Source organism: Lycium barbarum, chromosome 4 (assembly GCF_019175385.1).
Source record: "Lycium barbarum isolate Lr01 chromosome 4, ASM1917538v2, whole genome shotgun sequence".
Taxonomy (NCBI): domain Eukaryota; kingdom Viridiplantae; phylum Streptophyta; class Magnoliopsida; order Solanales; family Solanaceae; genus Lycium; species Lycium barbarum.
Window position 1 is genome coordinate 5,898,437 of NC_083340.1, and position 16,435 is coordinate 5,914,871.

General features: G+C 32.4%; 1 protein-coding gene across 1 annotated transcript; it reads left to right on the top strand.

Moving 5' to 3' along the window:
• The first annotated feature begins 1,592 nt into the window (after positions 1–1,592).
• LOC132634981 (molybdenum cofactor sulfurase-like) lies at positions 1,593–4,460 on the top strand. Its single transcript, XM_060351180.1, has one exon. The coding sequence runs from the start codon at positions 2,358–2,360 to the stop codon at positions 4,191–4,193; it is 1,836 nt and encodes a 611-aa protein (XP_060207163.1). The 5' UTR covers positions 1,593–2,357; the 3' UTR covers positions 4,194–4,460.
• The last annotated feature ends 11,975 nt before the right edge of the window (positions 4,461–16,435 follow it).

A 16,435-nucleotide genomic window follows, 5' to 3' on the forward strand; every position in this document is an offset into this window, starting at 1 on the left:
AAAGAAGTTTTTCTTTTTTCAGTTTTAACTTTCGGGGTATTTTTACAATTCAATTTGCTCATTTATATTTTCCTGTTTGAATAATTTACCAATCATTTTAGTACTAACATTTTTTCATTGTCACTGTGTACTTCAACCTCGCTACTTACCAAAATCCAAACAGGAACAACTGCTTTTTGACTATATGCTAAGCTTGAAAGAGATTGAAAGCTTTACATGACCCAATTGATCTGTTATCCATTATTTTTGCTGCACTAGGCCGTGTGGAATCAATCAGGCAGTTGACTTAGTCTACTCAAATTTATGGTATTAAAGCAACAATTGGCTAAGCAATTTCCCTTTTCTCAAAGCTATGTTATTGTTAGTGTTAAAGGTAGTCCGGTACATGAAACAAACCGCTTTCACGTAGAGTTTGAATAAAGAGCCGCAAATGTCAATGGTGTGATGTAGGCAACATATTCTGACGTAAAGCATCAGAAGCTATTTTCACGACTCGAACTCATGACCGATAAATCACACGGGAATAACTGTATACAGATGTTCCAAAGCCCGTTATCATTAATGTTATAGTTGCGAAAATACTAGTTGGATCATACAACTCACACTTTGCTGTGTATTTAATTATTTATACAAATATTTTCTTGTATTGATCAAGTCATCAATAGCGTCTATGTTTTGTATTGGGAACTTGGCATAGACGCATAGTATCAATCGCCCAAACGGCAAGAGTGAAAATACAGCTATCTAAATTGTACCACTTATAAATTTTAATATTATTTTTGGATACATATTCCTATAGTTTTTTCTGACCCTAACTAATTTGAATTGAGGTGTAGCCGATTGACTCTTCTACATATTTTTTTAGGCTTTTTAGCATGTTGACTGCATTTGGTTTAGGACATGTTCCGTAGATTAAACTAAACATCTTATTTTTTGGCTCAAATTATATATACGTATCAAAAAACAAATGTATATATAACAGCAGGGCGGATTTAGAGGCAACCGAGGGTGTTCCCGAACACCCTCGGTAAAAACTTACAATGTATATATAGGGTAGATTTTCTATGATTATGTACATATATTAACTTTTGAACACCCTGAATAAATGCAAAAGGTTAGCTCAAGCAATCCAGGGTGTTCAAAATTGTCTCTAGTGTTCTAGGTTCAATTCCCATTAATAATATTATTTTTTATATTTAGCTTTTGTTATTTTTTCGAACCCCTGAGTAAAAATTCTGAATCCATCACTGTATAACAGGATCACATTTATTCTGAATCACGAGCACTAGATCCAAGATTAGCCTATTATTACTGTGATGAAATCCCTACAAAACTAAATTGGACAGAATGTTACAAATGACATTATTGGTGGGGATACATGTACTATGGAGAGTGAAAGCAACTAGACTACGCAGAATTTTGGAAAATTCTGAATCAATTTATGAAAACTGACCCCGTTAAGCAATTTAAGAAATTTCCATTCTAGTGAAGTTTCTATGAAATAGATTGATAGTGCCGGCCACTACAAAAAGCATAACTCATCTGCTTGTTTTCTTGCTCTTTATGCATCAACTAAGCGACGTTTCCAGCTAAATTTCCAGGCCACTTCCACCGGGGGCGGACGAAGACTACAAGTTACGGGTTCATCCGAACTCAATATTTTGACTCGGAGGAACGTAATATATGTATTGAAAAATCACTAAATACGTACAAATAATTTTTTGAACCCCATAAAACAAATGAGTTCTAATACAATCCCGAACATTAACTAGTAAGTATTAAAGTTTAAATCCTGAATCTGTTTATATTCCCAAGGCGGAGCCAGCCTTAAACTACGCGTTCGGCAGACCCAATGACTTTCGCTCAAACCCTGTATTTGTATTGAAAAAATTATTAAATATATATAAATCATCTATCCAAAACCCACTAAGCAAAAAGAACTGCAGTTCAGAAGCCATAAACTAAAAATCCTAGCTCCGCATCTCTGATTGTTCCACACTTTATTGGATGCTAATATAATCTTATGATTGTTTTGATGGAAAATTTGAGGCATATAAGCTGTCAAGATTAGTATTAATCGGCAGGACTAAAGACCCTTTCAAGTGTTTAATCAGAAAATAATGATTTATGTACTGGCTATTCATAGAAAGACCAAGTCTAAGGTTCAACATCGTACTAAATGTCCTATGAGAAACACATGGAAGAGGGCATTGTAAGTTGAGATAGAAATGGTACAAATCAGATCTGTAAAGCTCTAACTTTCCCCCTCTAGCCTAGTCTAAATAAAACACAGTTTACACTTCACTTCCTGTAGCAACCAAAAGCCAAGAAAGGACTAAAAGGATACTAAATCAAGAATGCAATCACCTTGTTTCAAGTGTATTTGCTGCCAGAATTCCTATAGAGAGTCAAATCCCACCTCTAAAATCAGCATAATCATCACTTGCCATCGTGAATTCATCGATGCAATGGCTTCTGCCATCCAGCCAAATTCTCAATTCACTAACCATGAGTGTTTGCCTTCATGTTTAGAATTGTTTAGCAACTTAAAAGAAGCATATCCACACTACTGTCAGACTAATGTTGCTGATGAAATCCGAGCACACGAATACTATCACCTTTCTCTTTCGAAGCACGTATGTCTTGATTACATTGGCAATGGCCTTTTTTCATACTACCAACAACACGGGCATCATCATCCAGCAGACGATTCAATCGCCTCTTCGTCATCAGCTCCTCCTCCTCCTACTCAACAATTTGCTTCTCCCAACGAGCCTTTCTTTAATATTTCGTACAAGTCAGTGAATTTGAGTACTCAGTTACTCTACAGAGGCCAAGAGTCCGACTTAGAATGTAATATGAGGAAAAGGATTATGAAATACATGAACATCTCTAAGTCTGACTATTCTATGGTATTTACAGCTAACCAGTCTTCTGCTTTTAAGCTTTTAGCAGACTCATATCCATTCGAGTCTAATAACAACCTTGTTACAGTTTATGATTATGAAAATGAGGCAGTGGAAGGGATGATCGACAGCGCTAAGAAAAAAGGTGCTCGAGTAGTATCAGCAGAGCTCTCATGGCCTAATTTGAGAATCAATTCAAGAAAATTGAGAAAAATGCTAGTTGCCAAAAAGAATGGTAATAAGAAGAGGGGATTGTTTGTTTTTCCACTTCAGTCTAAAGTGACAGGCACAAAATATTCTTATCAATGGATGAATATTGCACAAGAAAATGGTTGGCATGTCCTGTTTGATGCTTCTGCATTGGGTCCTAAAGACATGGAAACATTAGGCCTATCTATTTTTCAGCCTGATTTTCTTATTTGCTCATTCTATAAAGTGTTTGGTGAAAATCCATCTGGTTTTTGCTGTTTGTTTGTGAAAAATTCAAGCATATCACAGCTCAACAAATGTTCCACTAGTTTGGGCATTATTAGTCTTGTTCCAGTAGCGAAATCATTTGGAGATAAAGATGATTTTGCTTCTTCTTCTTCAACTACATCAGAATCTGATCAAGAAATCAAACAAGTGTCTGATCAAGAACCAGAGAAAATAACCACATTGTTCGAAATATTAAACTGGGGTAACAAATCCAACAAGAATAGATGGAAGAAGGTTGAATTCGAGACGAGTATGAGTTCTGATGAATTGGAATGTAGAGGGTTGGATCATGCTGATAAACTAGGCCTGATACTAACAAGTAGCAGAGCAAGATACCATATAAATTGGCTGATAAACGCGTTAACGCGCCTTCAACATCCACATGCTGAAGATATTCATCATCCATTAGTGAAAATCTATGGACCAAAGATACATTTCAATAGAGGACAAGCTGTGGCATTCAATGTACTTGATTGGAAAGGCCAAAAGATTGATCCAACACTAGTACAGAAGCTTGCCGATCGGAACAACATATCGATTTCTTGTGCGTGTTTGCAGCACATATGGTTTTCAAAAATGTATGATGATGAAAAAAAGACTATCTTGGAGACTTTTAGAAGTGGTGACAATATTAAGAGGGGGAAATTGAATTGTGGTGTATTAGTGATCACTGTTTCAATTGGGATGATGACAAACTTTGAAGATTTGTATAGGTTATGGAGTTTTATAGCTAGATTTCTGGATGCTGATTTTGTTGAGAAAGAAAGATGGAGATACAAGGCACTTAATCAAACAACTATTGAGGTGTAGATTGAATTATTATTTTTTGTCACAACTCTCCATTTATTCTTTCATTCTTTGTTTCTTATATATTGATTTGTGAAGTGAGGTCAAGTAGTGTTAAGAGGCATTATTAGTCATCTGTCGCAAACTATGTTATTTGGGCTCTCCAAAAATGATATCTTTCTCGTGTTTGATCCTTCAAAATTGTATCTTTGGAGGATCTGACACGTATCCGGTGATTTTTAAAGAGCCCGAGCAACATAGGTTAACTCATGTTGACATTTTTATCCATTTATTTCTTGCTTTTTATTTCTCTCGACATTTAATAAGTGTTGATTGAAATGCATCGTAAAAAATTTCCATGGGATCCCTATGTTTCTAATGGAGTTTGCAATGAAGGGCTACTGGTTAAGGTAAGTGCTGAAACGAAAAATAAATTAAATTCTAATATAACTTAGCCAAGAAGAAAATGACCATTAGATATTACTCTCTTAACTTTTGTGAATATTATACATTTTTTTTTGTGCGGATTTCCCTTCAAAGGCACTGGGGTCTTTAATTTTTGCTCCTTAAATTGGTGGTCTTTAATTTTTGTCTTTCGCCTAATACCCGAAATCTGGGGATGAACCCTAGCTCAAAAAAAAAAAAAAAAAAATGCAAGGTAGAAGTTTGGATTCGCAAGGCTGAGTTTTGCATGCAAAACTATCCCTTAGGCGTTTTACATTCAAAACTCTGCCTTGCAAATCCAAACTCTACCTTGCGATATTTTTTAATTTTTTTGACAGGGCGAAGGTTCGAACCCGAAACCAACGGAGTTTTAGTGAAGAACAAAAATTAAAGACCAGTGCCTTTGAAGGCCAATCATGCAAATGACCCAATATTATATACGGAAAAGGAAATTACCGCTGAACTTTGAGAAATAATTTATTCATACCCTTCGTTATACTATTTGGGCCAATTATGCCCTTACTGTTATATTATTGGGTCAATTATGCCCTTACAGTTATACTGTGGTTCAAATTTATCTCTAATCTAAACGGATTGTCACGTATCCTAATCCTAGACGCCCAGTCTATTTCCCCCAATAATTTTATCCGGATCAAATAATTCTCCGGATCCAACCCGTTGAAATTATCTCACCCAACTACGTAAAATTGCCCCTATTCCAGTTACGTAAAATTGACTCTTCATCCACACCACAACACATGGGCGGAGGTTTTTTGGTGGGGATTCCATACTTGCTCGCTTTTTCTACTATACTTACATCGTATCTAATTTCGGTGTTCCTTAGATTTTCTATTTGATTGAATTCTTATTTTTTAAGAAAAGAAAAAAACAATATTATTACGAAGAAATTGGAGTCTAATAATTTACACGGGCGCGCGCGCACATATATATATGTGTGTGTGTGTGTGTGTGATATTCTGACTTTCTTCTCCCTATCCCCGTTACCCACCCACCATTACTCAATCACAGTTTCCTTACAGTTGCAAGAACCAATTTTCTCGTCATCTTTCCATAATACTCTATAATAAAGATTCCAAATTTCTTCAAATTGGTTAATGATTCTTGATGGGTCTCATTTAATTTGGCTGTATTTTTCAAATTTGTGTTGGAATTCTCCGTGAAATGGTGTGACAGAAAAATGTATTATCATGGTCTTATTGGTCAGTGAATAAAGATTCACACTTTCTTCAAATTGAGTAAAAATATATGATGGGTCTAGTTTAGTTTTTCATCCGGGTCGGATCCGGAGAATTATTTGATCCGGATGGGGGGAATGGGTTGGGCGCGTCTAGGATTAGGACACGTGGCAATCCGTTTAGATTAGGGGTAAATTTGGACCATAGTATAACGGTAAGGACATAATTGACCCAATAATATAATGATAAGAGCATAATAGACTCAATAGTATAATGAAGGGTATGGATAAATTATTTCTCAAAGTTAAGGGGTAATTTGGACCCTTTTCCGTATTATATATGTGATATCTTCGACTTCCAAGTAACATATAGGCATATCCAATTTTGTGACTCATCGAGTGGAAAATTCCAGCTTGGGCAGCCCAATAGTTGAGCCCAACAAATAACAAAATAACCAGTTGGGCCGTTGGAATTGAACTTCTCTCTCTCTCTTTTTTTTTTTTCCTCTCTCTCATCAGAATTGAACTGTCCTTACAAATTAGTAAAAGGTCCATTATATATCATCATCAGACTCGAGAGTACTAAATCACTAATTTTTATATTTATTTCCTATCTAGTGTCCAATACTCATTTAAGGATTTCAACTAATTAGATTTGTGCCGCATAGAGTACATTAAAATGATCACACATTTTAATTTGTTATTAGAGTAGATAAAATTTTCGAGTTCAAGTGTTACTACCATCCATTACTATCGAGTTTAAGCAATGAATCCTATTAAATTAAAGTATCAAAGCAATGTTTATTCACATCTGATATGGTACTACAAACAGACACGTGTTCACCATTACCTCAAAGGTTGGGAACTTTTGTTGTTATTGTGCCAATGTTTCATTGGTTGAAATAAGGCTTGGCACCCTATTTCACGAAAATATAGTGATTTCTAAATATCTAATATTAGATATGACGATTTTCTTACGTTCAATTATTATACCAAGTTCACTTACAAAAATTAATTGGAGTACATGGAATATATGGAGTAACTAAAGAGAGACGAGGGTGTTGGTTGAGCTTATAAGCTAATTAAACTAAATTTATTAGTTAATTACATATTTGATAAGAAAAACTAATTGGAGCTCCCGCTATTTACAACCCAGAACGGTATTTGCCCTTTAAAGTAAGCAAATTTTTTCAATTAAAATAATTAAGGGACTGTCACAAGCTTTAGATGCTAACTTGGACTTCTAGTTACAAACTTGGACAAAATTAAAGCATTAAAATCATCTAAACTCGAATTATTCGAATCTTGCCTACTCCCAACTCCCAAGCAGAGAAAGGTCATCACTACAATGGATTATTGCTCAAATTTCTGGTGGCTCCTTAATATATTTTCTTATCTCCTTGATAATTAAAGCCCGTGAATAATCACAAAACTTGGTTGAAAATTAATGGGCAATTCGCAGGAATACCCTTATTTTGGGGTGGTTTTTAATTTTTGCCATTAAATTGGTGGGCTTTAATTTTTGCCTTTCGATAGAACCTTTTGGTTTCGGGTTCGAACCCCCGCTCAGTAAAAAAAAAAATTTTAAAAAATTACAATTTAAAGTTTGGATTCGCAAGGCAGAATTTTGCTACCTTCAAGCAGAGTTTGACTCAAATTTGCATGTTATTACGGCAAAGTTTGAGCCAAACTCTGCCTTAATTCAGGCATGCCAAAACTCTGTCGTAAGGCCTAACTTTGGCCCGAACAGACCTAAATTTACTACAAATCTCATAGTATTATTAGCCAGCCCAATGATCCAGTTTACTTGTTTTAGCCCTAAACTACGTATAGCCATAAACTTTGTTAGCAAGGATTTTTTTTTTTTTTTTTGGTTAGCAAGGACTAGAATAGAAAGGAAATACCATGCCTGCCTCTTGCTTAAATCACAAAAGTGTGATTTTATTGACAATTTCCCAACAAAAGATCCCACGAGTTTCTCTAACAAATGAATCGATCATTATTCCAGATCGATTCAAGTGTACAGTTTTAAAAAAATATAAATCAATAATAAATCTGGAATTTTAATGGATATACAACAATAGCATTTACACATGAGTTATATACATTTATACACACATTATACATGAAATGAAAATTTATACATGAGCTATATACATTTATACACACACTATACATGAAAGAAAAGCATCATACATAATTATGTTATTACTGCATTTTGTTTATACACATATTATACATGAAACGAAAAACATCTGTTTCATAAATTATACACATGTTACGTACTTGATATACAATAATTATACATACTTTGTGGAAATAAGAAACTAGACAATATAATTAAAATATAAACGCATATGTATGGAAAAATTCTTGGTAGGGAGCGCTCCCCCCCCCCCCCCCGAATGGGGCCCTACAGTGCGTGAATCCGGATATAGTCGGGCTCTAATGCGGGTACCGGATACCGGGTGGGAAACCAAAAAAAATATCAATGCATATAATATTCAACATCATATACACATATGAAATATAACAATATGTACGTTGTTATTATGCTCAATTATACACCTGTAAAACAAAAATTATACACATTGAAACCAACTTAGAAGGCTCTATAGATCGATTCAGTGGAGGTTCAATAAAAAAAATATAAAAATGCAGGTCATTACGGAGAAATAGAAACAAAATCACTGGAGTAAAAATGGTACTTATTGCAATTCCTTCAAAATAAGGATTAAGTAGTTGGTATAGAATATTAACGAAGAGAGAGAATGAAAGATATTTGCTTAATTTGGGTAACTGAATAGAAAATTCCTAAATTGTAGCCTTATTCACACGACTAACCCGGACCAAGTATTATGGTTCGCGGGCTAAAAACAGAAAATATGAGTTCTAATTGTTTAAAATGAGTAAAAAAAATAAAGCGTTATTTTGAGTTTATAGCTAATATGGGCTGCTAATCCAGTTAATTATTTTACCACGACCAAAATAATCTTTATCTTTATTTTTTATAAAATTAGCCGATGTAATTTATGTGTAGAATCTTCCTCGTATTTTAGAGAAATCTCAGTAATCAAGTATAAGGAAGGATGCTTATCTCCTCATTATACACGTTGATTTTTTTTTTTTTTTACCATCTAACTAAAAATGTTAAGATTCCAAATTAATAATCAAATTCGCATTATAGTTTATTGAGAGGAAAAAGTCTTCATTCTCATAGCACAAACTCCAAACCTTCGCTTAAAATAAAATGACATAAGCTACCTACTTAAGACTCTCTATTACAAAATATAACGATATTTTTCTTTATTTACAAAATATAACGGATCTTCATTTTTCATACTTAAAAAAAAATTGTTTTAATTTTTTTTTTTTTAAATATAGTTCTTAAAAAAAATGGTCAATGCTTAAAAAATTCAGTCAATTTTCTGTGTAGAAAAACTATATGAAACTTGTATGACATGTGTATATGTGTGCGAAGTTTTTAATACAGTTTTCATACACAAATTTTGAGCGAACTTTTTAAGCCTTGAGCGAGATATACACATTTCATATATTTTTCATACACAAATTTGAGCGATTTTTTAAGCTTAAATATTGTGTGAATGTTGTATACAATCTTGTTGTAGTTGTATTAATTTTTTAGAAACCTAACATGAACGTTATATACAAAAAAATGTGAGCGAAATTCTAAGCCTTGAGCGAGATATACATAATACATACTATTTTTATGCACAAAATGAGCGAAAGCTTTAAGCCTTGAACCAGATATATACATTTCATACATTTTTCATACACAAAATTTTGAGCGATCTTTTTAAGCTTTGAGCGAGATATACACATTGGTATCTCCCTTTAAGAGCGGGGAATTTCAACTTTCCTACCGTAACCACTTATACTTTGGTCCACAAGGCAACTTATTTAGTAGTGTTAAGTTGTCTTCTCTTTTTGGATTATTAATTTTAAGGAATGCTCTTGTTTATTCACGACATTACTAAAATGAGCCACCATGGCTTACTTATAAGTCTCAGAAACGTGATTTTCAGCTGAAAAAATTACTTGAAGTTGCCTCCATTCAAGTTTTCTTGTTCAATTTTGGCTTGCACTTTTTTCCTTCTTATTTTAATCTTAACTTTGAAGTTCACCAATTAAGTTGGTGAAAGAAAAAAACAAATAAATGAACTTTAATTGTCTTTTCAAATAAAAAGGGCTTCATTTATCACAAGTTAGATCCTTAAAATATTATATTTTGTCAAATTAAGAAAGGAATTAAATATTCCCTTCTAATACATCTAATTATGACCTTGATTGCCTAAAGGCTAAAAGGTCATGACAAAATAGATGTAATCCCACGTGCGTGACCTATTACAAAGCTTGTGATAATAAGTCCTGGAATCTCAAATTTTATATATACAGTTCCGTAAAGTGAAATTCATTCATCATAGACTTATTTTCTTTTGATGTATAAGTAAAAAAAGTTACATTTATTTTATAAAAGATATTTTTCATCCTACCAAGCACACTTTGAGAAAAAAAAAAAAAAACAAAAAAAAACAACAACAACGTCAAGCCATATATGCACTAATAGGATACATATTTTAATCATTATCAACATAATTCAGTCGTTTACATCAAGATAGCTTATCTAGTTTGGATGTGAAAAATCTTATAGAACATTTTAATTAAAACTCATCATACTCATTGAAACTAAGGAGTTGAAAAACAAATTACTATCAAGCAGATATAATTTGTCCACCAACCCAAGAAAATTAACTAAATAAAATAATAAAAAAGTGGTGGTATGTTGACAATTTGACATGCACGAATTGCATATGTATGGGTTATTTTCAATTTTGATTGCTACAATTAACGGCTGCTCCATATGCGCATGATTGGAGTGTCGCAATTCATTAATTATATTAGAATAAAAATTACACATTTTAGGAACTCTGAAAATATCACAGACAACAACTGTGGAAACTAAAATATACATTTGAAAAGCAGTAGTGAAAAATTGGTTCACTTGCCATATGTGAGAAGGCGTATTTGCAGACATTTTGTTTGGTCAAATTTTTAAAATCAGTTTATGTTTAACATATTAAAGAAAAGTATTTTTTATGAGAAACAATTTATGTTTTACTAATTAATTTAAAAAAAATACTTTTGAGCAACAATTAACATTTGACCAAACTTTTAAAAAGTATTTCTAAGTGTATTTCCTCAAAAATGCTTTTCAAACTGTTCTTTTGGACAAAAAACAAATTTTTTTAGCTTTTGAAAAAAGAGTTTTTGCTACTCTAGAAAGCACTTTTTTTTTTCTTCCTAAAAACTTGACCAAACACTTTATTTTTTAAAAATAAATGCTTTAGACCTCTCAGAAACTTGACCGAACAGACTATAAGTTAGAAAGGTCATTGACACTTAAACCGTAAGATTGAAATTTCAGAAAAATGAGACACAAAGGCGGATCTAACGTTTCGTATCATATTCAATTGAACCAACTGTTGATTTACGCAAATATCGCTTCTTAAGCCATCAATTAAATTTTATTAATGCTTTTAAAGTTTGTGCAAATATCACACTTGTAACTGATAAAAAATTAGACTATCATCTAATATCTCAAAATTCTAGGCAGTATGATTTAACATTTTCTCATAATAGTTTACTCAAAAAAAAAAAAGATTTTAAAACCGTGGTCTAAAAAATTCAAAAATTACAAAATAGAAAAAGATGATCATTTACTAAACAACTATTCCAAAATCACCGACGAAAATCTCTGCTGTTCTTACTAGGTCAAATATACAATATAATAAAGAATTCGAAAATATAAATACAAAATAAATATTCTGAAGTAAAATTCATTAACTGGGAATTCAGAATATAAAACGACAATTCCCTGTTCTTGTCCCTACTCAATTGATCTGCAACTTTGTATTGATTTTGGCACCAATCTATAATTTCATATTATATTCTAATATAGAGGTAAATCTAAGATTTAAAATTATTTCTATAATAATTTAAAATTAATATGAAATAATAATTAAGTTTCCAATTAAATATTATAACTACTTAACAAATCTGTTAATATAAATATAAACTTTATAAAAAATTTACTGAGTTTACGTATACCTATAGCTTTAAGGCTAGATACGTCTATGCTTCCAACAGGTCTTCTTTTACTAGCTGTATTTGTATATCTGTTTCCCCCCTTAAGCGGTATTTTATGTACGTAGTTAATAAAATGGGGTCAGTTTTGGCAGTCAGCACTATTGGGATCCAAATTAGAAAAGTCCAAAACAAAAAGCCTTGTCAATTTTGATGAGTTTTGGAAGTCATAACAAGATGAAATCGTGACACAACTTATATATAACAACCATTTTCTTTGTTTCTTTCCATTTTTCTTCCATTCATAAATGCATTTGGTGACCAAGTAGACATTTATTGATGTAATAAAGTGTTTGAAGTATATGATCATTATTGTGAAGTGTGTGACCGACTTATTCAAAAGCTTCAACCGTCAAAAAATACATTTGATTTGTTTAACGATGTTGTATCATAATTATTTTCCTTTTTCTAACAATTCAGTTTTTTCCTTTTTCCAAACATGCATGGGAGTATTACAACATGCTTTTAAACATGAGGTGCACATGACACTTTAGTCAGACGAATCCTACGTTGGAATGGGAGAGAAAGATGAAGAGTTTATAAGGAATAACTCAAGTTCAGATGCTATAAATGCTCTTTCAAACTCGATGATGTCATAGCCTGAGGGCAAATTTGTGAAGCCTATTAAGCCGAAGAATATGTGCCTGGACCTGAATCGTGACATATTATTTTTCAGGAAAAGCGAACAAAAACAAAATATAATAAAAAAATGTTTTCAAGTTCAAACACTGTGGAGTATATTGAAAGACTGAAGACCATAAAATAATATTGCAACAGAGCATAGAGCTTAATTATACTGCTGGACTTTCCTCAATTATTAATTTCACTTTTTCACTCTTCTCTTCATTGACTCAAGTCGAAAAAATTGAACTCCCCTTTGGTAGATTGCATTTATGACCGTCTGAATTAGGGTTATTTGTATGGTTATCCTTCATTATATTGTAACATCAAATTTGTAGGATCGAGGAAATTGCAATAATTTATTGGCGTTGCACCTGTCTTGAATTTCTAGGAGTTACCAAAATTGGGTAAAACTTTTCTTTTCCTTTGCCCCTAACATCAAATTTGTAGGATCGAGGAAATTGCAATAATTTATTGGCGTTGCACCTGTCTTGAATTTCTAGGAGTTACCAAAATTGGGTAAAACTTTTCTTTTCCTTTGCCCCTTTCACCCTTATCAAAGTTTTGACTAGCAGAGGTGGAGCCAAAATATTTTTTACAAGTTTTCAATCACATTTTTTTTATTAATTTCAGAATATTTATACATATTCAATGAATCGTTTTTAATATATGTGTCATGCTGTCGAACCTTTAGAGGCTGGCTTAGCTCCCGTAAACTAGGAATTGGAGGTAAACATTATGATTCCCCATTGACCAAACGGTATGTTTTTCCTGTTTCATTTTATATATGTTATTTTATTATTGTCTATGAAAAAAAATGACACGCTTTTAAATTTAAAAATAATCTAACTTTAATTTTTTTTTATTTTACTCATCATGACAAAAAAATTATACGTGTTTAAGAACATAATTTTTTATTTTTTATTTTTTGAAAAAATTCTTGTTTATTAAATTTGGGTTGAATTACATCACATAAATTGAAATTAGGGGAGTTCGAAGACGAGGAGATGATTTGGGGCCATACACACGTGAAACACATAAGGCAAAAAGAAATGGAGCTCAAGGGCTTGGCTGTGATGAACAATAATGTCCATAAAGATTCAGTATATTGGGGTCTCATCTTTTATAAAAAGTAAATTTGTCCCCAAAATGACAGACTACTCGTGCCGACTTGACAATTTTTCAGAACAATATACATTCCTACTAAATTGTATACCAAATTATGCAATTTAATGATGGTAGTTATATATTAAAGCGGGAGATATATCACTTATGATGAATATGTATTCAGTTTGCGCACTTTGCGCATTGCGATAGTAGTTAAGGTGCATGCCTCTCACTTCACACGTCTTTAATTATCTCCATGGACGCTAATCTTGATCTATGTGATTGTGTAGTTGTGTTCTCAAATATTTAATAAAATAAGCATTTATTTATTTTATATAGGATTACATTGGGTATATTGTTGTTGTTGTTTGTATTAGAGGGAAGTAGTATCATATTTAGAAACAAATTGTTGAAATTAATGTCAATCTAAAATTTTAAGCTAGTAAATTAAATAACGATACTTGACATCCAAAGAGAATCAAATAAATAATAAAAGAGACTGAGAAAGAAATATAATTAGCATGGTAACTAATATAGCATGTACAAGTACAACAGTACAACAATACATTGATATCCATCACATGCATGCTAAATTTTATTTTAGTTGTGTACCTTTTGGCGCTTATCGTACTTTCAATGTGAGTTCTATTAACTTTTTTTTCCTAGATAAACAAGAATTTAAATTAATTTAGTCCTTGAAAATAATTATTGACCAACTTAACACAATCTGTGAATCTTGGAAGGATAAAGAACATAAGATAAAAGGAACTTTAATGGACTTTAATTACGAACTCAAATAATACATATGGTGAACTTCAAGTCAAGCTCGAGAAATTATCCATATTACTGCACATGAGAAAGTATTGAAAAAAGATTGGTCTTTTTATATAATCAATCATTTGATATTTGTAATTTGCTATCCGATAAATTTTAATTCACGTTGTATAAGACTAATTAAAGGGGAAGCTCTTCTTAGTAAGAGTTTCTTCATTTTCAAGACTCGATATCTCTACTTAAGGATGGGGGAATTTCATCCATTCCACCATACTATTTGGAGGCATTAAAGGCTTAATTTTAGTATAACCATCTGATGTTCGAAATCCAATGGCCCAATATATTCATATTCGCATCGCATAAGACCCGCAAGGGGCTTAATTTTACTAAGAGTTTGTTCATTTTCAAGGATCAAACTCGAAGCCTCTGATTAAAAGAGGATAGATCTCATCCATCCCAGTACACTCTTTGATGGTATCGGAGACTATCTTTTTATTGTAGCCTATAGTAATCAGATGTATGAAATTCACTGACCCAATTAATTTAGATTCACGTCGCATAAGACCTATAAGGGGAGGAACGCTCTGTGCTAAGAGATTGTTCATTTTCAGGGCTCAAACTAGAAACATCTAGTTAAAAGAGCAAAAATCGCATTCATTCTAAAACACTTTTTGGTGGTATCATAGGCTTTTTTATGTAACCATCTGATATCTGAAATTCACTAGCCAATTAATTTAAATTTGTGTCGAATAAGATCCATAAAGAGGCAAAACGCTCTCTACTAAAAGTTTCTTCATTAAGGGCTCCAACTTGAAATCTCTGGTTAAGAAAAAGGAGATGTCTCATCTATACCACCATACTGTTAGGTGGTATCAGAGATTCTTTTTTAGTATCACTATCTGATATCTGAAATTTACTAATCTCTAATCCAATCTCGTGTTGTATAAGATCCACATGGGCGGAATGCCCCTACTAATAGTTTATTCATATTCAGGGATTGAACTCGAAATCTCTACTAACGAGATGAGAGAACTCATCCATCACACCACACTATTTGGTGGTATTATAGGCATTTTTTAAGTATAGTCATCTATTATTTGAAATTCACTAGCTCGATTAATTCAAATTTGCATCGCATAATCTATAAGGGCGGAAATCTCCACACTAAAAGTTTCTTCATTTTTAAGGCTCGAACGCGAGACCTCTTGTTAAGAGATGAGAGATCTCATCCATGCCACCATATGTTTCTGTGGTATCAGAGACATTTTTTTTAGTATAACCATCTGATATCTGAAATTCACCGGCTTAATTAATTTAAATTAGCGTCGTGTAAGACCCATAAGGGGTAGAGTGCAACCTACTAAGAGTTTCTTCATTTACAAGACTCGAACGCGAAACGTATGGTTAAGAGATGAGAAATCTCATCTATCCTATCATACCCTTAGGATTATTAAATGTTTTTATTAAGTGAATTTATAATATGCTCTTGGTTTCGCACTTGGTGGTTGATATCCTGCTTTGGCATTCGGAGAAACGATTCTTTATACTCTCGTTGTTTCAATTTATTTAGCACACATTGTTTTTTAGTTTGTCCAAAAAAGAATGTCACTTTTCTATAATTGGAAATACTTAACTTTAAAATTCTTATTTTACACTTAATGAAATGATCTATAATCATACAAATATTTAAGGTTGTTTTAGACCATAAATTTTAAAAGTCTTACTTTATTTCTTAAAACTTTGTAGTAAGTCAAACTGTGTCATATAAATTGGGATGAAAAAAGTAGAATTTTGTTTGTTCTCAATGGTTGAATTTAAAGTTTTTGATTAAGAATGAATGAATACATCACGTTATAATTTTAGATTGTTAAAAGAAGAATAATAATTACTTTTGTAAGCACAAAATGAATGTAATTAAATTCCCAAACTTAAAGGCCAGATGTCAACGGTTAATGGATAA